The following is a 23,698-nucleotide window of genomic DNA, read 5'->3' on the forward strand; positions in this document are numbered from 1 at the left end:
TTAGCATAACAATGTCAGGAATTCTGAGAGGTAGATGATGTACATATTTTTAGACACACAAGTATTTGCACATTCCTGTTACGGTTTTCTCTTGGGTCTTAACCTCCCAAGGTGTTGAGCACATCTACTTGATGCCTATGGACTTGAGAGCACTGGCCTGCTCTGAAAGGGTGCTCAGCTCCTTGTCAGATGGAGCTCAAAAATCCCAATTCTGCTCTCAGATGCCTTCACACAAATCCCAGGCAGAGTTGTGTCTGTGCACCTGAGGGTCGAATGTCTCCCTAAAGTTGGAAAGCAAGTAGAGTGGAAAGCCATTTTCTCAGCTGACATCCTGACAGTTTTTGCTTTTAAAGTGTATGTACACATCAAGATCTAAGTAATTTTCTTTCATTCTTTTTATCCTGTAGATCGCCAGTACCTACTGCAACATCTTTCCTCCCTACACAGCGACTCCAGCTTGGGAGGGCAGGGCTAAGGTTGTCACAGCTTTCCCTGTGGTGTCTGCCTGCCAAGTACAGCTCTGGAGTTAGCCGTGGGGTGTGAGGTGAGAAAGAGATTGCATGGTCTGGTTTTTCATTCACTGGGGCAGATGATTTGCCCACAGTTTGGGCATGCTACCCTCAATGGTGCTGCGGCCAGTAGACCACCTGCTACTGCTGCTGCATCGTGCTTCCATCCCAACCTGACCCAGGGGCATTGGGCTGGGAACCTCCCTAAAACCTCCCCAAACCTGTTTTTAAAAGAAACCCTCCAACAATAATTTGGCTTTGTTGTTTTTGTTTTTTCTTTTCTTTTCTTTTTTTCTGCATCTTCAGCCTTGAATATGCCCCTTAGCAAGGTACCTAGAGCAAATTTAGATTAGTGACAGAGAAAGGACTGTTTGAACTGACTTTCTGCCATTATTATATGCAAACATGCTTTCCACTTCTGCTGGGATTTTCATTGGCCTTGATGTAATAGATCACTCAGAGTTTCTACTTGCTATGGGAGTTTGGAGAGCACAGGAAATTGACTTAGTTTGGTTACATGGGCCTATGTTCTAGATACTTGCTTTTTCTTAGTAGCAGTTCTGACCTAATGTATTTGTTTCTTTGCTTTTGTAGGTTTTCTCCAGAGGCTGCCTCGAGGCGAGGGTTGAGTACTGCAGAGATGAATGCAGTAGAAGCTATTCACAGAGCAGTAGAATTTAATCCACATGTACCAAAAGTGAGTATGGAGAAAACGTTGTTGTAGCTTTAACATTGCTGAGGACCTAACTCCTGATTTCTGTGTTAGATTGTGAGTGATGATGTGGAAAAGGGAGCAAACAATGGGAAGAGAAATAAGCTGATAGTATGCACAGGTTTTTTAATTTGGTATTTCACATTCAGTATCTTCTACTCTGGACCATGCAACTTGAAGTTTTAGCTGAAGTGAGTTCTCTATGTGAGCAACAATTCCATGGCGGATTGCAGGAGTCAACATCACCAAATGATATGCTGCAGGACAGAATGATACAGAAAGACAGATTATTATTTACAAAATAACCATTAAAGGTCTCCTAGTTCAAAGTATCATGTTTTATATGTTTTGATGATTCATGTCAGAATATGTTTTTGGCATGCTATACAAAGGAACCTGTTTGGAGTTCATGGTGTGCTTCATGGAAGTTGCCTTAGTAATTCCTTATGCAGCACCCTGTCATTAAGTTCTGAGAATACAAAGCTCAGAGATGAAGAATTGCTGAGAGCTACAAAGCAAGAAAAGGGATTTATGTTCTAATTCCCTAATCCTCTATCTAGATATGTATCTTAGCATTAAGAATCTTACCTAGGGGCTACTAAAGGCTAATATATTTTATTATTTCATCACCTGACTGTCAGTATCACAGTCTGTAAGTTCATTGTAAAGGTAAGCCAGAGGCAGCTGCTTTTTGGCTCTCGGAATCTGCCTCTGAACCTCACTTCACAAACCTTTGGACCAGTATTGCCCTTTGAAAGTAAGCAGCCTCCACTGCAGAGCATAAGACTGTTATGTGTTGATGCAGGAAGCCTACTCATTAGGTATAGCTGAACACCAGGTCTGGTCAAGATAAACCCAAAACCTCTCCCATATGTACACGTGGATTGCAGAAATTTCATTCTCGTACATTGCAGGAGTTAAGTATTTCCTCTGTGAGAAAGTAAGTGTATCTCTTATGCCAACCACTAAATAGCATGGTTTAGCTATCTGAAAGTTAAGCTGTTTGTTTAATAAAATCATGTAGAATTCCTCTACAGGCAGTGGAAAGAAGGAACTATCTTAGACATCCCTAGACAGACTTCCCTCCAAGGGAAAATATTAAATGAAGTTGGGTTCCAGGGGTTCCAGGACTGCTTCTGTGGAATTCTCTTTGCTTTCTTCCATCCCAATGGTTCTTCCACCAATACAGCCATTGATAATTATCTTCTGCCTGGTTGCCTGTTTAACTTTCTATTCCAGTCCTACTCTGGGTGAACTTTTTTAAATGTTCTAGTGAAGTCCAGTTGGAGTATTCTAGCCTTGCTGTCTAAAAATGTAGCTGTCTTGCTAAGCAAAGATATCAGTTCAACCTGTCATAAGCAGTCATTGGGACCCTGTTCCATTTTCCTCAGTTGCCTCCATGCTTTTGACAGTTCTTCCATAAAAATAATTTTTATCAGTTTGCATACCAAAGATTCCATATTAAAATGTATTGTTTCCCTCCTCTTTAAATGAACAGCCTTACATTTACTTCTCTCATTACTGGACCACTCAATTCTGAGTGGAGCTCTTTTTTGGCTTAAGTCACTTCTGCAAGTCTGACAATTTCTGGGACTGGTTCATTCACTGTTCAGGGACAAAGATCATGGCCCAGACTAGCCTCCATTCCTGTGTGTGCTCCACCCTGCCATTGTCTCCACACGTTGCACTGCCATGAATCTGAGGCCAAGTCTTTGTTTACTATTTTTTTGCTTGTTCTTTTTCTGGTTTATTCTTAAAAGCTTGCTTTTCTTTGCTTTGACCTCCTTTGCAAAATCTACCTTAATGTAAATTGTAGCAGTTGCTCTGTAACATCTGCACTTCCAGACCTCCAAGATCCTGCTTTTCTTGTAGATCAGTATTTTCATTCATACCTTGTGACGTTCTCACTATCCAACCTCTGTTTCAGTGACTGTTCAATACAAGGCTTTATTTTATGATACTTGTAATTTCTGACAAGTACCCCCATGTGTGAAATGCAGATGGTGTATTAGTTTCAGTACTTTTGCTTTAAAGAAATTCCAGTCCTCTTCCTCGCTGAAGTTCCTGAGCTTTTCAGCCAGTTCACACTGTTAATTGATGCCCTCAGTTTTTCAGAGTCTGTCATTTTGAAATTGAGAATCTTATTGAAACATATAAATTATCAGGATAACTAGGTAGTATTGGGAGCAGACAGTAGGATTTTTTTAGTTCAAATTTTAACATTAAACAGTGTAGCCTAATACAGACTAATATGCAGCACTGCTAATTTCACACTCATTTTCTCTGCTATTAGCTAAAGGATGTTAAGATGGCCAAAAATACTTTTGTTATAATTTTATGCACAGTATGGATATTACTTCTCAATTTCCACTCAATTAGGATTGAAGTAATATCCAATTTATTCTTAATGAAGTGGAGATAAGTTTTAGCAAGCAGCATCACAAGAAATCCAACAGTGCCACAAAACTAATATACATTCAAAGCTTCTTTAGAATTTAAACACTAATTGGTCTCTTGTTCAGACTGAGCAAGAAATAAATTGCAAAGGTGACGAATTATTAAAAAGCATTTGCAAAGCTCCTAGCTGAAACCTGGAAACTGCACTATAAAAAGAGAAAAAAATAGTTCAATATATTTTGGGTTTGTCACAAAAGAAGATTTTACCATTTTCAGTTCAAATCATTAAGAATTATCTCATAAAAATATTATTATCAGATGTGCATGTTCAAGATATTTAACTGGAAATTGCAGATTTTTGCAAATGAGATTCTGAGACAAAAGGAATGCAGGGAGCACACTCTGAACACACTGAGAGATGCAGCTGAGCTGCATTTAGCAGAAAAGGGAGAGTGAGTCTGCCATTGTGACGTATTGCAGGTTTCTGCAAAACAACCATGAGATTTTTACAATGCTGCAGATTTTTCCCTAGGAGATTAAGGCCAGATTGCAGTCCAGTGTTCCAGAGTGATGTTGCAGAGGTCAGATACACTTCTTACAGTTTCTTTTGAATAGAATGAAAGATGTAGGAACCCTTTAAAAAAAGCAGTGTAAAAGTCGCAGATTTCCGTCTTTCCATAGAAGTGAAAAACCCTATTGTAAACACTTATCTTGCACATAAAAAGCAGTGCATATGTATGGTTCTGGGAGTCTTCTCAGGATGTATGTCATGGCAAACCATCTTGGCACCCACCTACATTGATTCTAGATCACTACACATCACCTTAGTTTTTATTTTCTGTCTACGCAAAAAAAAGCCTTTAAAGAGAGACCTAATAGGACTGACAATCTTTCTTCAGGCAGCCACCCTTCTAGCAAAGAACCTTCTTTTGACACAGGTCTCTTCCAAGTCTCAGCCATAGGTGATAAATTTGCATTGTTACTGGGATTCATTGCAGTCAAGATGTGACACGTAGAGGTACCAGAACTTGGTTTAAGTGAACAAAGGCAATACAGTGCAGCCTGCCAGATCTCTCCAGGAAGCTGGGCAGCTGACTTAGCTGTGCTGTCTCTGGAAGCTGAGCTGTGCAGGTTGAGGCCAGCTCATGTATGTCAGTTACAATCTCCTTCTTGACTGCAGAGGAAATGGAACCACTGTCAAATTGATCAAGACTTCTCATTCTGAAGACATCTTACCTACAAAAATGTTTCTGTGCTTGAAAGTGGCTTAATTTTTAAGCTGTACCAGAAGAATATCTGATAGAAGTTATGATGTCTATCTACAGTTTGTCTTGTTTATGTTACTGAAACAACTTAGCTACAGCGAATTTCAGCTTTATACTTTGGCAGAGATTGCCTATGTAAAAAGAAGGCACTTCACCAGGCAGAGTATTTTCAGGGTTCTTTTTGGTAGAAAAAAACCCAACATAACCAGTAGCAGATTGACATCAGCAGTACCAGCAGGAAGGAGAACAAAGCAAATAGCTGTGAATTTCACTGTGAGAAGAATTACCACAGATTTTATCACTTGTCTGTGAGAGTTTGTCTGAAATTTTTTTCTACCATCTTTGTCTTAAATGAGATGCCATGGACCAGTATTCTTTTTTTTTTTAGTGTAGTGCCATACACTGTGGAATTTTGGTCCCAAGGAAATGTGCTGACACTGTCTGACAACATGCTGCTCAAAAATTTAAGACTTAAACAAAACTGCCACTGAAGCAGTTTGGTTATCACTGCAATTCCAGAGGATTTTGTATGGAAAAGAGAGTAGTACATCCTGTGTCATGGACAGTATGTCATTTGTAGCGTGGGCAGGAAAAAATGTCTATGCGCACACACATACATAATTTCATCAGTATTATTTATATGTTGTATTTGGAGCTTCCCCACTTATATGTAATTCAACCATCCCAAGCTAATGCTGATAAAGTACCACAGCTGTTTCTGGGACATTGCTCAATTGTGGAACACCCTTTCTGAACTGATGTGCAAGGCTCTCTCCCTGCATTCACACTCCTCCTGAAAAGCCTCCCACCTTTTCTGTGATGTGTAAGACTCAAGCTACTCAGTAAAGTCAACGGGAAGAGAAAACAGATGATGGACCATAGAGCTAATTGTTAAAAGTGATTGAAAAGTGTGCTGCACAGTTACAGGGTTTTGCTATGTAAGCCAGGAGCTGAGTTGATTTAAAGAGTACCCACTGAAGGTTGCTGCATTTGAATTGGACAACTTAAATACTGGTACTACTTGAAGAAATGCAAACTATGTGAACAGTTTCTTAAAATGATGTACCAAACCATTGACTAAAAACTCTTAAAGATTTATCTGTTCTTCATTTTATCCCTTCTCATTTCTTTCTTATTTATTTATTGTTTAAATAAGAACTGTGTCTGTCTGTATCCTTGTGTGATTTCTAGTAAGTTATAGTTGCTAATAGAAACAAATAATGCAAACAAATTCATAAAACAGATGGGAAATGAATCTGCTCTGCACACCCCATGATATTAGAGAGAAACTATTCCAGACATGTTTAAGAGGTTTTTTAACTGTTCACTGAGACACTGATTTGATTTTTTTGTCTCCAGCAAAAAGGCCAAACTTCTTAATTTCCATCAATCCAATAAGAACTTGCAAAGTGACCTAGAAGTGGCTTCTCTGGGCATGTTTAAACCAGTATTTTGGAACTGTTTTAAGCTTGTGCTGCTTATCCCACTGGGAGGAGGAGAGTTCCTGTTCAAACAATCTTAAATTCTCATGTTCTGGCCTGGAGGGATGCTGTCACAGGTGCAGGAGTGACTATTGCCTATTTGCAGTCTAAGCTGTAATTTCAGAGGCAAATTGCACAATTGAGGAAAAGAAGGAAACATTTCTAAGATAGGTTGATGTATTTTATAAAAGGGCACTGAAGTACCTCATTAATGTGGAATGTTAAGAACTCTCCCAGCAGAGGAGAATTAGTAGCCAGAGTGCTGTCAATATTATTATATAAATAAAGCATATTCAATCAATTCAAGTAAGACAATGTAATCTCCAACATGTTGCACTTCATTGTCATCCTCCAAATGCTCATTAAAAGGCATATTCCTGTACATGTACGGAATGGCTAAATCTGAGCAATATCTGTTACAAGCTCATATAACCAGCCTCTGTGAAAGCACACAAAGAATACTGTTACCCTTGTTGTAGCTCTGAAAATACGGGTTTTTGACAATAAAAAGTTTGGGGTGAAAGGAGAGAAGCCAGAAAAATCAAAAACAGACAACCAAAAAAATCCAGGCCAAAACAGTGCAGTGAAGGGCTGATTGATCTGTTCATGACAGAAGTCATCACATAACTTCAGTATGCACCCATAAGTTAATTAAGTCTAGGTCATTCTGGCTGAAATGTTCTAGACTGCCTTTTCTGAGCTGATGTTCTGTGTCCATTTCTAGCTAAATTCTTCATTTTCTTTGAAAAACAAACACAGCTGAAGATTGGGCATGCCATCTTAGTTTTCTCCCCGGTGGCTAGCTCCTTCCTAAGTTTGTTATTTATCCTGTTACTTGACTCTCCCTCTGAAGGGAACCATGCTTGGGTTCATCCTGACAGAGCTCCTGTCTTCCCCTGTGTATTCGAAGTATTGAAAAGGTAGTGAAGTTTTATTACTTCAGTTGTAAAGGTCATGGTTGAATCTGAGAGGATGCCAGTGTATTAGGAGTTACAGTTCACAGGGACTCTGTCAGGAGGTGCAGGTTGTTTTCTTTTAAAGCCAGATGAAGTACATACTGATATGAGTTGTAGTGGTATGTTAAGATCTTGCGTCCTTATTAGTCTTTGTAAAAGAAGGGCTGTGTTCTGAACTGAGGCTTTTGGAAACACTGAGATTTAAATAGTTAGATTCCCACCCTGAAGTCCTTGGTGGCTGAGAAGACACTACCTGTCTAATATAGTATCTGATTAAGTGCAATAGCAGCCTCTTCGAAACTACAGTCAGATGCCTTTGATTGATTTTTTCCAAGAACTGGAGATAATTGTTGCACACAGCTGTCTGTCAGGACTACAATTCACACATTATAATACAGACAGCATGAGGACTGCAGCTCATTTGGATAGTTTTTGAAGAAAGATTAATTGAATTTCATTTCACTGGAATGTGTCTACTTGTCTGATCCAAAATGTTTCAGGAGCACTGTGTTGATTTCAAGACCCTGGAGGCTCTTGAACTCTCCTTGAAAATACAGCAATGCAAGAATGGATATGACATTCTAGGCCATCAAGACCATTTTGATTTTCATGGACAGTCATATGTCTTCTTCCATAATAATCAAGCCCTACCTACTGCTAGGTAACTTTTTGGTACCCGTTACTCCTATTTAGAGAAGTTAAACAGATGAAGGCCTTCAGGTGCCCTCTGGCAAAACAGACATACCATTTATTTAACTCTGCTCTGTACTTACGGAATTTGGTCTTTATGTTTCTGAAAGTGATGAAAACTGTACAGAGTGTTCCAGACAAGGTCTCTCTGGAGCTGTGTAAAATTAGCATTTCTGCTAGAAATGCCTTCAGAACAAATTCATTGAAAGCTTGTATGCCCAAAAGGTGTGGCTGACCTTTGTACATAAAACAAAAACTATTATGAGACTTGAGCCATCCATCAACTTTGTGTGTGGGTCTTCTTGGGTATCACTAGACCATATTATGGACTTTTAATTTGGGAAAGTAGCTGTCATTGTGTAACGAGGGAGGAGTGTTTCACACTTTTTATCTGAGGAGCTTTTAAAAATATGGTTTTGTTTCTGAAACTGAGAAAAATGCAGACTGAAGAGACACCACAACTGAATGAGGACTAAGAATAATTTGCAAGTGTCAAGATACATCCTCCCATCTGGTATTTCCTCTTGATTTGTCTTTAATTACTGATAACATACAATACCTAAAAATAAAAATAACCTGCTTTCATCTCAGCACTCTTAGAAATAGGACATACGTTCCTGGTTAATTGTTTTTTTTCTTACAAATAGTGCCACGGTCTCAGGGTTGTTTGGTTTTTTCCCCTTTGATTGAAATATGTAAATACTTTCTCATTTATTTTTGAAAAAAAAAATGGAAATAAGAACTACTTTCTAAATTAATAAAACAGATAGAAACCTGCAGCTCTTGGAGCAGTATTCCATTCTGTTTAACAGGTATAATTTGAGTTTTTGAAAGGGTGGCACATTCATTAGGGCAGTGAATGAGAATGCTTGCTGGATCTCTGTAAGCCTGGCAGCTCCCTCCTTCTTGTCAGGTCTTTATTCAGTTCTCTCTCTCACCCTTAAACCCTGTCCTGCCTACTAAATTGCAGCTTCTTCCATTAATCCACCTGCTTTGCAGCTCACTCAAAGTTTTCTGAAAGGCTTTAGAGGAAGTCCAAGTAACACACATACTGGTCCCACTGCTAATTCAGTTTCTCCTCCTTCAGTATTGTTGCCTGCATCAGAAACATGCATATTTTGTCTCTCCTCTTTGAAGTATTTCTCTGTTTCCCAGTGTTGACAGTTCTCTTTTTTGATCACTGTCTCTTTAAAATCCTTTACCTGTTGCTAGCTCCTGCCAGGCTCCTTCAGGCAAAGGGGTACCTAGCTCTAGGATGCCCTCCATGACATCATGCTATTGGTGCTCGTATCCCTCTGGCCTTTCCTCTTCCATTCCTCAAGGCTGATTTTCAGTTCTCATCTATTTCTTTTTGCCCTCTTTTTCTTTTTGCCATCTATTTCTTTTGTCCTCTTTTCTGCACCAGCTCACACACTGAGCAGGTGCTCCTGTTCACATAAGTTGGTGTTTACCAGGAACTGTGAAAGGTTAACACTATCCATGCCTCTGTTTCACCTCTGGTGTCAAGTAGTCTTCTCTTGGGTGCCTGCACGGGGTTGTGTTTAGTCCCTATGTCTTGCAGTCATCCTTCCAGACCAAAGCAGAGACTGGTGCATAGGCACAGAGGCCTCAGTGAAGTGGAAGGGCTGCACGCTCACTCTCTTCTTGCCAATAATTAACCTTCCTTTCTGAACCTTGTGGTAGGGCTTCACAGTCTGCCTGACTCACCTGCTGCCTCTTGTGTCAACTTAAATAGTCTTGTGGGGAGAACATTTGCTCTTGGGCATCCTGGAAGAGAGTGATAGCTTCTTTATGTTGCTGAAGAGCAGTGGGAGCACAACTGGGAAATGTCTCACTTTTTGGAGGAGAACTGGCAGACAGGAGTTGATTGGGCAGCCTCTGATACCTGTTGTCATTCCTTTCCCTGTAAAGCATGCCAACAAGGGGTGTCTTTCCCCTCCGCTGGATCATTCCCCTTCACTAACTGGACTGTAATAACACCAGTGATGAGATAATGTCTGCTGAACTGGTAGTGGTCTGTTGTTCATGAGGTAGGAAAAGAGAAAAAGTCACCTGTTTGAATAATGTCCAGGACCTGTATATTCTGTAGTATGAACCCTCTGTGTGTTTTAACCACTTCTGTTACAGGGTATCCAGTAACAGGAAGAAGAATTGCATGTGGGTTTAGTCAGCAGTGCTATTAATTTTCATGCAATTTTCAACAACTGTTGCAAGTAGCAAATTTAAAGGTCAAATTTATTTTTTTTTCCTGGAAATCACGTATTTGTTACATTTTTTAACTTTTTTTTTACTTTATAACTTAGTAGCTTTTTAATGACTGCCAATTTAGCTTATTCATAGCTGTAGCAACCAGTTGATAGGCATGCAGTAAAGCAACTTGTGTATAAGCTGTGAGTACTGCGTGTTTCCTTATAGAAAAACTATGTACATCAGTATCTTATATGTGCTTAATATCTTCTTCATTTTATTATAAGCACTTCTAATTAAAATCTCTTGTAACTAGATTCCCTTTTCTGCTTTGAGCCCTTTTATGCATCTTTGACAGAAGAGACATCTCATTTTGAAATTCTCTATAGTCCCCCTACTACAGCTGAAAAGCAGAACATTAACCATCTGCCAACGTATCTTAGTCTTTGGGAATCATTCAATAATTATCTTCAAGTGCAGTTGGTGATGTTACACGTTTGATGAAACACTTATGAGGGAAAGTACTTGAGGGAAATAAACCATTCCAGTGTGCATTGTAGAATTGCAGGCAGCTCTTTGTGTTTTTTATTACCTTTTAAATAATTGTGCTTTCCTTTTTTTATTGCAGTATCTACTAGAAATGAAAAGCTTAATTCTTCCCCCTGAACATATTCTGAAGAGAGGGGACAGTGAAGCAATAGCATATGCTTTCTTTCATCTTCAACACTGGAAAAGAGTAGAGGGAGCGTTGAATCTCTTACATTGTACCTGGGAAGGCAGTAAGTAATAAGAAATTCTCTTCATTATAAATAAAATACTTCTGTTGAATGTCATGAGAAAAAAACAGGTTTTTGAGAAGTACAGTATGTGGGAATTTTGGAGGTCAATTATATCCTTACCAGCACTGAAATATTTTAAATTCAAACTGAAATTACAAACTTAGTTTAAATGGGGAAAAGGGTTCTAAATTCTTGGACTGTGTTTCCTGTGTAACAATGAACAAAACTTCCCATCATCTTTGTGACATATTTTCTTACTCATGGAAAAGGGGGTAATAATTTACCTTCCTCATTACAGAGTTGGAGATATTTTTTGTCATTGTTTGAAGGCTTTGATATTGGAAAATTATGAAAGTGCCTTAAAAGCAGAAAAAAAAAACCACAAACAACAAAACCATAAAATACTGGTTTGATTTGTACTATTAATATTTAATTGACAAACTAGAGTCAGTCCAGTGGAGGACCACTAGGATGTTATAGGGGACTGGAACATGTGAAGTAGGAAAAGAAACTGAGGGAGCTGGTTTTATTCAACCTGTAAAAGACTTGTGGTAGGTAAAGGAGGAATCCAGTTGCTGTCTTCTGCCACCCAATGGAGAAATACTATGGAAGGCAAAGTTGAAGTCTTCTCAGCAGGGCACAACAGAAAGACAAGAGGCAACAGTCACAAGCTGCAGCAAGAGGAATTTCATTTAGACATAAGGAACGTATTTTCAGAATGAGTGCAGCAATGCACTGGAACAAGTTACTGGTAGGTTTTGGCATCTCCATCCACAGAGATACTCAGAACTCAACTGGCCATGACCCTGGGCAACCAGAGCTAACTTTGAAAATGACACTACTTCGAGTAGGAGGCTGGAATCATATACTAACCTTCTAACCTAAAATACTTTATCATCTTTGAGATGTGCTCTTTTCAGTTTCCAGAGAATTAACAAGTGCCATTTAGAATCAGCCTCTGTGGGCTTTTTTTAATGCAGATTTTTCTTTCTGTAATGTGGTTCCCCTTCTCTGCTCTGCTTTCTTATGTTCCCTTCATTTACTGTTTTCATATAAGCTTGTTAGAAAAGATACAGTTTGTCATCATAATCTCTATGGAAAGCACTTGATAAGTTCATTGTTAAAGTGACTTACTATCTCAGTCACCATATTAAAAAGCCTAAACTTGCTTAATTTTCAACGTAGGCTCCCTGAGGAAGCAGTGGCTTTATTTCTAGGTGTATAGAACACCTCGCTTAGTAATTCATACTGCTGCCACCTGTGGTTTGTGCTGCTGCATTGTTCTCTGTCCTACCTGCTTGCTTTTTTCCTGTCATTTCTCCCAGTCTAATATTTTCTCTGTCATAGCTTCCTTCCCAGTGGCTTATTTTCAGTGGTTTACTTTTACTTAGTGTTTCTTCTCTTCCAGATGCTTGCACAGGTCCTTTAGCACCCAAGGTTCATTATCCTATCATTATGGAGCAGTGTGTTGCAGGGAATCATGAATAGATTTTCCTTTGCTTTATCAAGCTGGGGAGGCCCTAAGGGGCTTTTCACTAGGGCCAGCTTTTGGCACAGGAGGCTGGTTGCCCTGCAGTCCTCCTGCCACTTAGGAAATGTAGTCATCTGTGCCTGAAGGCAGTGTAGGGCATTCCTATCAAACTGCATTAACTGATTCCTCTCCTTATTACATCCACAGAGATCTTTACTTTATTAGCTAATATTTGCATAGTAGCCTGTAAATTATTATAATTGCATAACTTCTGAAGAGAAATCCATAATTCAGTTTGCACAGTAACTTCAGACAGAGATGAAGAGTGCACCAACCCTCAAGAATTTTGTTTGGATTTTGTTCACTCATAAAGATTCACAAGCGTTTTAATGTTTTCACCAGTGTCTGGTCCATTAATCATAACTTTTGGTCCATATCTTTGTCTGGGTAATATTTTTTACAAGATGTGGTGAACTGTTTATGTCACTTTCCTGCTGTTTACTTGCAAAAGGTTTCCTTGGCATCTCTGCGCTATTGTGAGTTAAAACCAGTCAGTGGAAACATGCCAGAGAAATTCAGTTTAATTAACTACTAGTTCTAACAAACAATCTACATACAAGACATGCTCAGTTCCCCTCAGGTTGTTTTCTAATTTTTTATGTTCTTGCCATGTCTTTAAAGTGTGCTATTTTGTCGTTGTGCTTAAACAAATGAGTCTTACTTCAGTAGCTTTAATGTAGGAATTTAATGCCCACATTTATAAACTGTTCAGTTCTGACCTGATGGGAGTTGGGCAGAATTAAATACATTGTCAGTCATTTGGGGGGCACATTTGGAATTCTTATGAGGAGAATAAGGTCATACCTAATTAAGACAGCCTCTAACAACATTTATTAAGAGGCACCTTTGTGATCTTTTAAACTCAAACGTTTCTCTGAGAGTGTTTTTCCCAAATTGCATTCAACAACTGAGAAAAGTGAGGTTATAAAAATAATTATCATCATTGCACTGGAATGTTGGTTCTTTCCTGTTTTGTCTTCATTCAGTCAGTCAGAGTACAGCTTTATTCATAGTACAACTGAAAAAGCCCAAGTGACACCACGTGAAACATTGCTCTGGGTTTGGTCCAGGTGCTGTGTACAGAAGGTCTGTGTAACAAAATTTGAAAAGATTCTGAGGTGCTTGTTTGTCACTGTCAGTTTTTAAACTTGTGTCATGTTTCCTGTTGTTTGCATGAAGAAGAAAAACCGAAGGGTTCTCAAATGCTACTGTAGCACATGGTTGAATGGCAAACAAACTGTCTCTGTGCTACCTGAATTGATAGGATCAGATAATACTGTAAGAGTAAGGCAGAGAACTACCTATGTAAACACAAACTGATACAGATGAACCAGAGCACATTCTTCCATGGCTGATAACATTGCTAAAGAAACTGTTTTGCTGTAAGTATTCCATATGGGGTCTCATGTCAAAGATGACTGTTTGAATTCAACAAAATCTATTCAGACATTTTTCACTTGTTTTTTAAAAGCAACATCTTTACTGTGCTGTGCATTACATCTAAAATATACAGGGCTTCTAGGACATCTGTTGAGGAAAATATTGCTTCAGTGACTGATGTTCGTAGGAGTAGTGAGAATAACATGCTGATGACATTTTAACAGTGAGAATAATATGTAGGATAATGGAAAAGGATGCCTTGATTGCAAAGCTATAATTCAGTCAAGTATTCTCATATTTCCATAAACCACACTCAGATGGTCTATGACATCATCACCATCCAGATTTAGTAATCGATTTCCCTCCCTCTCTGCTATTATTTTTTATTTTAAAAACACATATTATTAAGTATTATTTAATCCGTGATGTGAGGATTTATATTGGAAACCTGACTTGTTCTGCTACATTTAAAAAGAATGCATGTGAGGAACCTGATTTTAATTATTCAGTATTAATCTTTGATTGCCAAATATAAAATGAAAATATGACCGTTGGAAAACTGGTTCTCAGTGTTACCTGATTTGCTAGAGTAAGAGGGGAAAAAGGTAGTGTACTTTTTACCATACAAAACTTCTATTATGCTTGATCCACAGAGACTGCAAGTATTGGCCTCAATTCACAAGATTGGCTGGCCATTTTTGTAGGCTATATCTCTTATATCAAATAGACTTTTTTCCCCTGAATTTTAGACATTCTGCAGCCTAAAAGCCTAAGATGAAATGTGTAACCTTGTGTATAGAATTGTAAGTATAGTGGGCTCTGATCGTGCAAACATTTATGAATGTACTTGTAATGTGGTCTCACTTGATGGTCATGAACATTCTCTCAAGAATAAACATAACCATAAATGCTTGCAGGATTAAAAGCCAAGTGTAGATTTATATTTTGGCATTTCATTAAGCAATTTATATGCTGTTTGCAACCAAATATAAATGTTGTGTTTTGTCTGTGTTTGTTTTTCAAAATTGTAAATACAGTTAAGTATGTCCAGTGAGTGCCACACTTGCAGTAACTTGTGCATGGTCGGTTTTTTTTCCTTTCAGCTTTCAGAATGATTCCCTATCCACTGGAAAAAGGACATCTTTTCTACCCTTACCCTATTTGTACAGAAACTGCAGATAGAGAACTGCTACCATGTATGTTCAACTTTTCTATTCTTATTGTTGACATCAAAGAATTGTTTACCTGAGTCTTGCAGCACTCATCTCCATTAATGCCTTTTACATTGAATACACTGGATTAGAATAATCAGGTTGACAGGGAGCCTTTGGGGTTCCCATGATGGTTTAAGAGGCAGCTTCTAGCCATAGTTTGTAACGATTAGCTAGCTCCATTTTTGTTGACAGTGTGGGGACAGGGAAAGAGATTACTGAATGGATATGAATCAGTTAGATAGATCCTGCTGTTTTCTCCTGTCAGGACACTGGAAAATATGTCTGATCTTTCATCTAAGGTAACATACCATCAAACCAAAAGCACAGTGGCACAGCTTTGTTCATCTTTTGTAGACACATAATCTATTTAAATTCCAAAGGCAGGATCACACCCACTTGAGGACAGCTGGATCATTAACACAGCTGTTACTCTGAGAGGTTATTCTGATGTTTTCTGAAAAGCAGTCTTAAATAGAAAGGAAGGGTTTTCTTCATGTAATTGATGTGTGTGCTATTAGAAAGAGATTGATGTGAAATTACCTTAGTCATTTATTGTATGTGTTTATGGCATGTATTAGCAAAGTACCAACAGTGCTCCCAGTGCTCTGCAAGATACAGCTATAGACAGATGCAGCCCTCAGGAAGCATTACAGTCCAAGCTAATTGGACTTTTTGCAGTGCATGCAGTGAAGCAACAAGAATGCAGTGGAAGCACCAAAGCAGCCAATCTTGCAGTTACACCTCATTCTCACATGTTTTCTTTCTGAAGTCAGGGAGACTTTGTGAGAGCTCAAGCAAAACACACAAGTGCAGAAGGGTTTGCAGGGTCAGGGCAGAGGAGGCAATTACAAGTTGATCCAAAGAAGGAGATTCTTCTCTCAGCTTCTCTATCTTGAAGAAGGAATAAAGAGAAATTTGTTTTGGAAAAAGTAAAACATAGCCTGCTTCTGCTGCAAAGGCTGGTTTTGAGGGCATTTGCACTCTTTGTATTATTTCATTCAGAACCTCCCTGGTTTGAGCTGGAAAACGTGTTGCCAGTTTTTGTAAGCCTATGTGAGTAAACATTAGGTGAGAATAATACAGCAAAAATCCACTTGTTGTATTTCCTTCACAGTATGTTCTTTCTGTTATTACACAGAAATCCTTGGCAACTGACAGTATCTCCCCACCCCATTATAATCACCCTAATTATAACAACACCTCTTAGAGTGTTCTGCTTGCTTTACTCAGAGGGATGCTGAGCTGGGGAGAGTAGAGTGTCAGGATATTTAGGAATGACAGTCATTCAGAATAGCTCAGCATTCTCTTTTTAGATACAAAACTAATCATTCTTGTCAAATGTTAGAAGCGAGGGACTTGTTGAACAGCATCTGCAGACAGTGTATTCTGCTCTGGCAGTTAATGGAAAATGCCTTTCACTGCAAAATCTCTTGGGTTTGGGAAGGGTTTAATGTACCGTGACAGACACAGATTGTTTCAAGCGGTTTTGCATACCTGTCCACACCCTTTAATTGTGAGTGTTCTAAAGGAAACTCAGCTGGAATTCTATTGGAACACTCAGATCTGATAGGCTATCCAAATTAAAAATATCAATCACAAAACTTTTGCCATGACTGGATAATAAACTGGAACAACAAGCTTTTGCGTGTGTCAAAAACAAGTGTAAAAAACTGAGCACAAGAAATCTTAGACTTACAAAGTCCATTATTTGGTACTTCCCTTTCTCTAAATTTAATTTAAATCAAAGAGGAGTTGCAAATAATCTGTGTTTTTATTTTAAACTCTTATGAATTCATGCTGTTGGTTTTGGAGGCTGCTCCACTCTGAATGAATGCAGCCAAGGATATTGTCCTGTCATGTTGCTGAATTACCCTGTGCTTATGTTGTCTGCAAGTATGATGAGATGAGAGCTGGTCACTGAAGTAAAAAAAGTAGGCAGAAGGGAAGAGTAATGTTTTATGTGTATACATAGCAATAGTATTTGAGAAGACTGATTCAACAACGTTGACCTTAGATGTTTCAGACTTTCTATGTGTTTCTTCCTTCAAAAGCATCTTTTAGCATCTCTGGCTCTTTAAACCATGTGGGAATGTTGTTTGGTTTGGTTTGGTTTAAATTGTTTTTTAATGTATAATCCATTCCCCTTCCCATCTTTTTTTCTACAGCATTTCATGAAGTTTCAGTTTATCCCAAGAAAGAGCTTCCCTTCTTCATCCTTTTCACTGCTGGGCTATGTTCTTTCACAGCCATGCTAGCCCTCCTGACACATCAGTTCCCAGAGCTTATGGGGGTCTTCGCAAAAGCTGTAAGTATTCCCTGCTGCTGCTCTCTTCTGATAGGTAAAAACACAGATGCAGGAAGAGCTGAACTAAGTATTGCTGGGTATTAAATATCTGCATATTTGGTAATAGTTAGTTTTGCATATATGTTTTAAGCAAATGGTGCTATTCAGAAGGTGCTCCCAGAAAGCTGCTTTCTGCCAGCTTTGAAATAGCCAGGTTGGTGGGTTTTTTTTAAATACAAAATAATGATAGTGTGTGCTTTACAAGTCTCCCTTCCTTACTTCTGCCACCTTGAATTCTTACTCTGCTGCTGGTACTGTTTTTCTGTGTTTCATGTGGGGAAAAAAAACAACAGGGTCATAGAATCATAGAATCATTTAGGTTGGAAAAGACCTTTAGGATCATTGAGTCCAACCATTAACCCTTCTCTTCTAAGTCCAGCACTAAGGCATATTCCCAAGCACCACATCTAGATGACTTCTAAACACATCCAGGGATGGTGACTCCTCCCTTGGCAGCAGGTTCCTATGTCTGACAACCCTTTCAGTGAAAAAATTCTTCCTAAAGTCTAGTCTAAACCTCCCCTGGTGCAGCTTGAGGCCATTTCCTCTTGTTCTATCACCAGTTACTTGTGAGAAGAGACCAGCGCCTACCTCTTTACAGCATCCTTTCAGGTAGTTGTAGAGGGTGATGAGTTCTCCCCTCATCCTTCAGCCTCCTTTTCTTCAGACTAAATAGCCCCAGTTCCTTCAGCTGCTCTTCATAACACTTACTCTCTTCACCAGCTTCATTGCCCTTGTTTGGACACATTCTAGCACCTCAATATCTTTCTTGTATTGAGGTGCTCATAACTGGACACAGTATTCAAGGTGTGGCCTCACCAGTGCCAAGTACAGAGGGATGATCATCTCCCTGGTCCTGCTTGCCACACCAATTCTAATACAGGTGAGGATGCCATTGGCCTTCTTGGCCACCTGGACACACTGCTGGTCAAAAGAAAAGGAAAAAAATAATTAAAAATACAAAACTTTCCATGCAGACTAAGCCCTCCTGGACACTATCATATGGCAAACAAGCTGGGTAGGTGGTGTCTGAAGATAGGAACACCAGGAGCTTTCCAAGAGATAGATAGCACCAGCACAGGTGTTCTTTATGTGGGCTCATACAAGAGAGTAAGTGGCATCCTGAACCTCTTGCTGTCAGCAGAGGTTTTGCTTGGAATTCAGAGAAACCAGACTTTGGTATCCATTAATGTAAATGTATTGTAGACCAACTAATTTTCCAGCTGGAGAAAAACTTGGCTCATTGGAAGCTATAGATATATTTTTTAGTTTGTTATAGGATACAATCTATTACCTGAGCAACAAAATTCCTATGAATTGCAATAAAACATAGGCAAATTATTCTTGATTCATGGATTTAACAAGTATGTAGTTTGCACCGGTTACAAAGCTGAGTTTTATCCAAGTAGATGTGACTGTGCAAGCCAACCACATAGATGCAGTGCTACTCAAAGAGCAGAAAGTATCCTGTAGTGAGCCTTTTGCATTTGGCAAAATTAAAGGGACATACTTTTTAAACAGTTCATGGCTTAACCAGAGGGAATGCTTCTACTTGGCCTAAGCCACTTGAAATAGTAATAGGAAATCTATGTTACATTTAATTCAGCTGTGTTTCATGTGACACAGCTTGACCTTTAGCACTACAACTGAATACTCTGTTCACCTTCTGTTGGAAGTTGTTTTTTCGTCAAGCTGTGCTTATGATGAAATCTCAGCACTGGTGATAGTGTTACCTGGTTTTCCCATGATACACAGGTTGTCTGTGATACAGTGTCTGTAATGTATGCGGAAGTGTCCAAGAGGAAAAAAGGAATATAACTGCTTACTATTGACTTTAAAATACAGAAGCATCATAAATATCAACACAGTTTTACAGTTAAACTCTGTGCAGAGCTTGTTTTGGTAAACAGTGGAACTGTTTGCAGATATTTTCTTGTGTGATACCATGAAATGGTTATAATCTCTGGCTGTTGGATATTGAAATCTTTAAACATTTAAAATACATTTGTCATATATAGTTGTGTTTCAGCAACACACAGACCTGTAACAAATTTTGAAATTGATTTTTTCATACTTTCATACATCCTCGTCCTTGCTGGCTGCTGGAAATGGTCCCTGCCCTGTGTTGTCCCCAAATTCTGCCTGGGCTTTGTTGAGGAGACACTTAACTGGCAGAAGCTACAAGTTTGTTAGGAGCTGTGCTAGTGGTTCAGTAGCGTGGCTGGGTTAGGCCAGCACCCTGTGTTGCAGCCCTCCTTACTTTATGGGAGAAGACAAAGCCCAACCACCCTGGCTCCCTCTGCAACGGGGAGCAGAGAGGGAAGAGACAATTTCCAAGGGCATTTCTGGTCCTGGGCTGAGTAGAATTTCTCTCTAGAAATGCTTAGTTCTCTTCAGTGACTGCAGAGGGACCAAACCCTCGGTCTGCATCTTTTAAGAGCCTAAAGATACATGGGACAAATTCAGAACATGAAAACTGATGTGTTTTTATATATAAAGTCTGATGCTCTCCATTGTCAGGAGAGTGAGTTCTTTTGGGCGAAAAGAGAACACATTCAGCTCCAGATTTGCTTTAATACAAACCTACCAAGCAGACTTCATATACACATCAGAGCAGTAACTGAAGCACAAACCTCTTGCAGTTCTTGGCCTGTCGGTTCCAAACAGAACTGTTTATTTTTAGTGAAGTCGCAGTCAGCCTAAATGGTTAAAAGCCATGGGGTTCACAATTTGGATGTGGCTGACTTTGGATATTACTGTATTCTGTCATACATGTTCAGGGCCCCTGGACAGCTGTATGTCATGTGTGCAGTTGAACTGCAATTAATGTAAAGCACAGTTAATATGTGTATCTCCAAATTTTGGGAGTGCTTTGAGAACCTGAGTTCTGAGATGTATAGCTGGCAATGTATTTTTGCTGTGATAAAATGGTCTCTATTCACTTGATTTTTGTCACATATGCCTGTCCTAACATTACTATATTGAAACCTCTCTCAACATTGCCAACTGTGTTCTGTAACACAGCGAGGAGTTTAAGATAAATTTCAGTTGATAATGCCTAGTGTATATAGCAGATCTGTAGGTAACCCAGAACCATTTTAAACCTGCATCTAAAGACACTCTTTTTGTCTCTGAAAGGTGGTGACAGAATCTCCTGTTATGAAAAAAAGCCTCTCTTCCCCTTCAGTAGGTTTTGGTTTGAGTTTTTAGTGGCTTCACTATGAGCCTGCATCTAGGATATGAGATGTGTAAAAACTTTTGTATTTCATCACTTTCATCTTCATAAAAATAACATTCTTGCTTTCTTTACTGCAACATCCAGAAATCTATATATGTTCAAGGCTCAGAATTTGGCAGAAAGTCTTTATACATTAATTATCTAATTTTTGTCATGCTGGAGGATTTTACAGAAGAACACAGCAAGACTTTCTTGTCTTTCTGGGCATCTTTCTCTTGAGGTGTATTATTTCCTGGGTTTTGATCTGAACGTGTGTCTGATTTCTTTGCAGTTTCTCAGTACCCTCTTTGCTCCATTAAATTTTGTGATGGAAAAAGTAGAAAGCATCCTGCCCTCCAGTCTGTGGCACCAGCTGACGAGGATCTGAGGGAGCATGCCTGCTGACTGACTGCCATGACATCTTCTGTGCCAACGTTTTGTTGACCACAAGAAAGCATGATAAAAAAGGGAAGCAGTTCTAAGACTTAAAAACTCTTCATGGATTGTCTGTTCTCATATAAAAACTGTTTTGTTGTACAAAGTACGTTGATGTTAGGTTCTATTATATTTTGCCTTCAGAAATGAAAAACTTAAAAATAAACTTTTGTGTATTGCAGCATTGCTGTCTTTTGGCTGCTTCTTCAAAGCTCAGATTGCACTTCGTGTTCTTAAACGTGTGTGGTGTATCTGCTTCACCAGAGCTAGGGCTTGGCTTTCCGTTCAGTTAATGAAAAAACACTAATAACTTTACAATTAAGCAATGGTATCACTGCCTTTTCTTAAGGAGTGCAGTCAGGGTGAAGCCCTCACCACTACAGACAGTCTAGACAAGGCTTCTAGACAAATCTTCTTCCTAAAGCAGCTTTAGGCTCTCCAGGTGGTTTGGATGGCACGCTGGACTTCTGATTCCCATCCCTGCACAGAGGCTGGTTTTATTCTCGTTTGAATTTTCAAAAGTCCAAGTACTTGGCAGATTTTCTTCACAATGGTGTTAATTCAGGTACCTCCAGAAGTTCCATGTTTTGTTCTCTGCCCACAGAACAAAGTGTAAGTAACCGCAAAGAACTGAAGACAAATTTACTTGTAGTGAGTGACTGTTGAATTCATGCTCTGACATATTTCCTGCTGAGTTTTTATTGCATTACAAGAACGTTTCAATTATGAAAAAGCAGGTACTCTTTGCTGTACAGATTAAACATCAGCATTATAAACGGTTGCTTGAGACCAGAAGCTCATTAACGACATTGGTGTTAGCTCATGCACAATTAATAGAGAGGTTTGTGCCTACCTCAGGAAATCTTATCCCTGTGCTGCTGGAGGTTTAGACAGAATAGTCACAACTTTTAGCCACTGTAGGTGGAAACTTCCCACCAACACCTCTGCTAATGCAGCTCTAAGATCAAGAATATGATCTGGAAGTTGAAGCAGGGAGTCCTACCTGTCCAGAATTAAAAGTGTGTTCTTACAAGTGCCTCAAGGATTATTTTTCCAACTCCTCTCCCAAATAAGGAAGCATAAACCAAATGAAGCGGATCAAAAATGCCACTTTGCCAGTTGAACTTTGCTGTTCTTCTAAAAATGATGAGCAGCTTGAGAGACACTGATCACCAGCAGGTAAGTTTATCAATGAGGATATGAATGCATAAAGCAAAAACTGCTGTTATTGGAGTTGGTATAAGAGGAAAGTGTTTCTTTACAGCAGGACATGCATTCTGTAAGTACTTGCCCTTTTGATCACAGCTACACCAGTCTACCTAGAAGAAAGATGTTTGCCCAAGTAAGCAATCGTGTTGCTTTAATGCAAACACTGCTGTGCTGTGAGAAAAATGTCAGCCCCCACACCAGGAGAAATCAGCTCAAGAATGAGACCTGAAGGACAACACAGAAGATCAGAGAGCCTCATTGCTAAGTGTTAAAACAGGTGTGCCACTGGTGGGGATTTCCATACAGGGTTTTCATCTCTTGACCACTATTCCTGCAGAGCAATTCACTGTAATGTTGCAATGAGTATGGTTTACATTTAATGTGGGATGTGGCATACGATTAGAGGGAGCAAAAGACTCATGGACAGCACGTGGAAGTGTGAAATGGGCCCATACATGCGTTGTTGGCTTTTCATTGGAATTGCTAGAACAGCCACCGAGAGCACCTTTACAGCAAGTGCTCCTGTCTACTTCCAGCAGTAAAACTAGGGATAATTATATTAGAGTTGTTTGCCTCACAGTGACACTGTCAGAAAACTAAGGTTGGTGAAAATCAGAAGGTTCAGCTCTTGCTGTTCTGTGCTGGTTTGGGTCACTTATTCCCAGCCCCCTCAAAAACCTTTCAAAGTTAATTTATATATACCTACATTTTAAAAGAACAAATTGCTGTGATTAACAGTCCTAACGTAAATATATTTGCCTATCAGTGTATACCTAGCTATACACAAACATCAGCAACTAAGTTAGTAGTTTGGCCTTCTGTTAGAATTACGATCTGTATGGGAATTACTAGCCGTAATAATCTGATAAAAAGGAATGCTTAACTTCTGGAAGAATCAGCTCCTTACCTTGAACTATGGGGAACCTTTAGGAACTCAAAAATGTCCTTGTGCTCTATTTCTACTATTTATAGTATCCATCTCCCTTATAAGCAGTCATGAGCCCTCGATTTTACCTAGAAAATATCTCTAGCTTTAATTATAATTCTAGGCATCTGGGAGACAACTCAGACAAAAGGATTTTCTTTTTCATCAGGCAGAATTTGTTGCCTTAAGCTTTTCTGCCTCTGACATGTTTCCTGTGAAGTTCAGCATGGCTTAGATCAAAAGGCAAACACCGCCCGTGATTATAATGATGGAAAGCCTCTGGCTTAGTGTGGAGATGAGACTTCTGGAAATCTGGTTCAGATAATAACTCATCTGAATCTTCAGTTTGCAGATTTATGGGGGAGGGGAAGGGCAGAGAGCTTTAAAAACTAAAATTTTCACGGTTCCTATTTTTTTTTTTCTTTAAAACCAATCATTTGCTGTGATTTGGTGTGAACACCAACTCT

At 39.1% G+C, this 23,698-nt stretch overlaps 1 protein-coding gene across 6 annotated transcripts in view; it reads left to right on the plus strand.

Annotated features, from left to right (window-relative positions):
* Positions 1 to 21,278, plus strand: part of ST7 (suppression of tumorigenicity 7) — a 149,001-nt gene extending 127,723 nt beyond the window's left edge. For 5 of the 6 annotated variants that reach the window (XM_051619501.1, XM_051619516.1, XM_051619508.1 and 2 more), the window contains 5 exons: positions 1,104 to 1,206; positions 10,826 to 10,976; positions 14,991 to 15,083; positions 17,267 to 17,406; positions 20,955 to 21,278. In XM_051619501.1, the coding sequence (XP_051475461.1) occupies positions 1,104 to 1,206; positions 10,826 to 10,976; positions 14,991 to 15,083; positions 17,267 to 17,406; positions 20,955 to 21,050 (583 nt within the window). In that variant the 3' untranslated portion in view covers positions 21,051 to 21,278. Of the gene's footprint in view, positions 1 to 1,103; positions 1,207 to 10,825; positions 10,977 to 13,686; positions 15,084 to 17,266; positions 17,407 to 20,954 lie in introns of those variants that run through there. The other variant, XM_051619526.1, reaches the window with a different exon arrangement.
* The last annotated feature ends 2,420 nt before the right edge of the window (positions 21,279 to 23,698 follow it).

This window comes from Apus apus, chromosome 1 (assembly GCF_020740795.1).
Source record: "Apus apus isolate bApuApu2 chromosome 1, bApuApu2.pri.cur, whole genome shotgun sequence".
In the NCBI taxonomy this organism is placed as follows: domain Eukaryota; kingdom Metazoa; phylum Chordata; class Aves; order Apodiformes; family Apodidae; genus Apus; species Apus apus.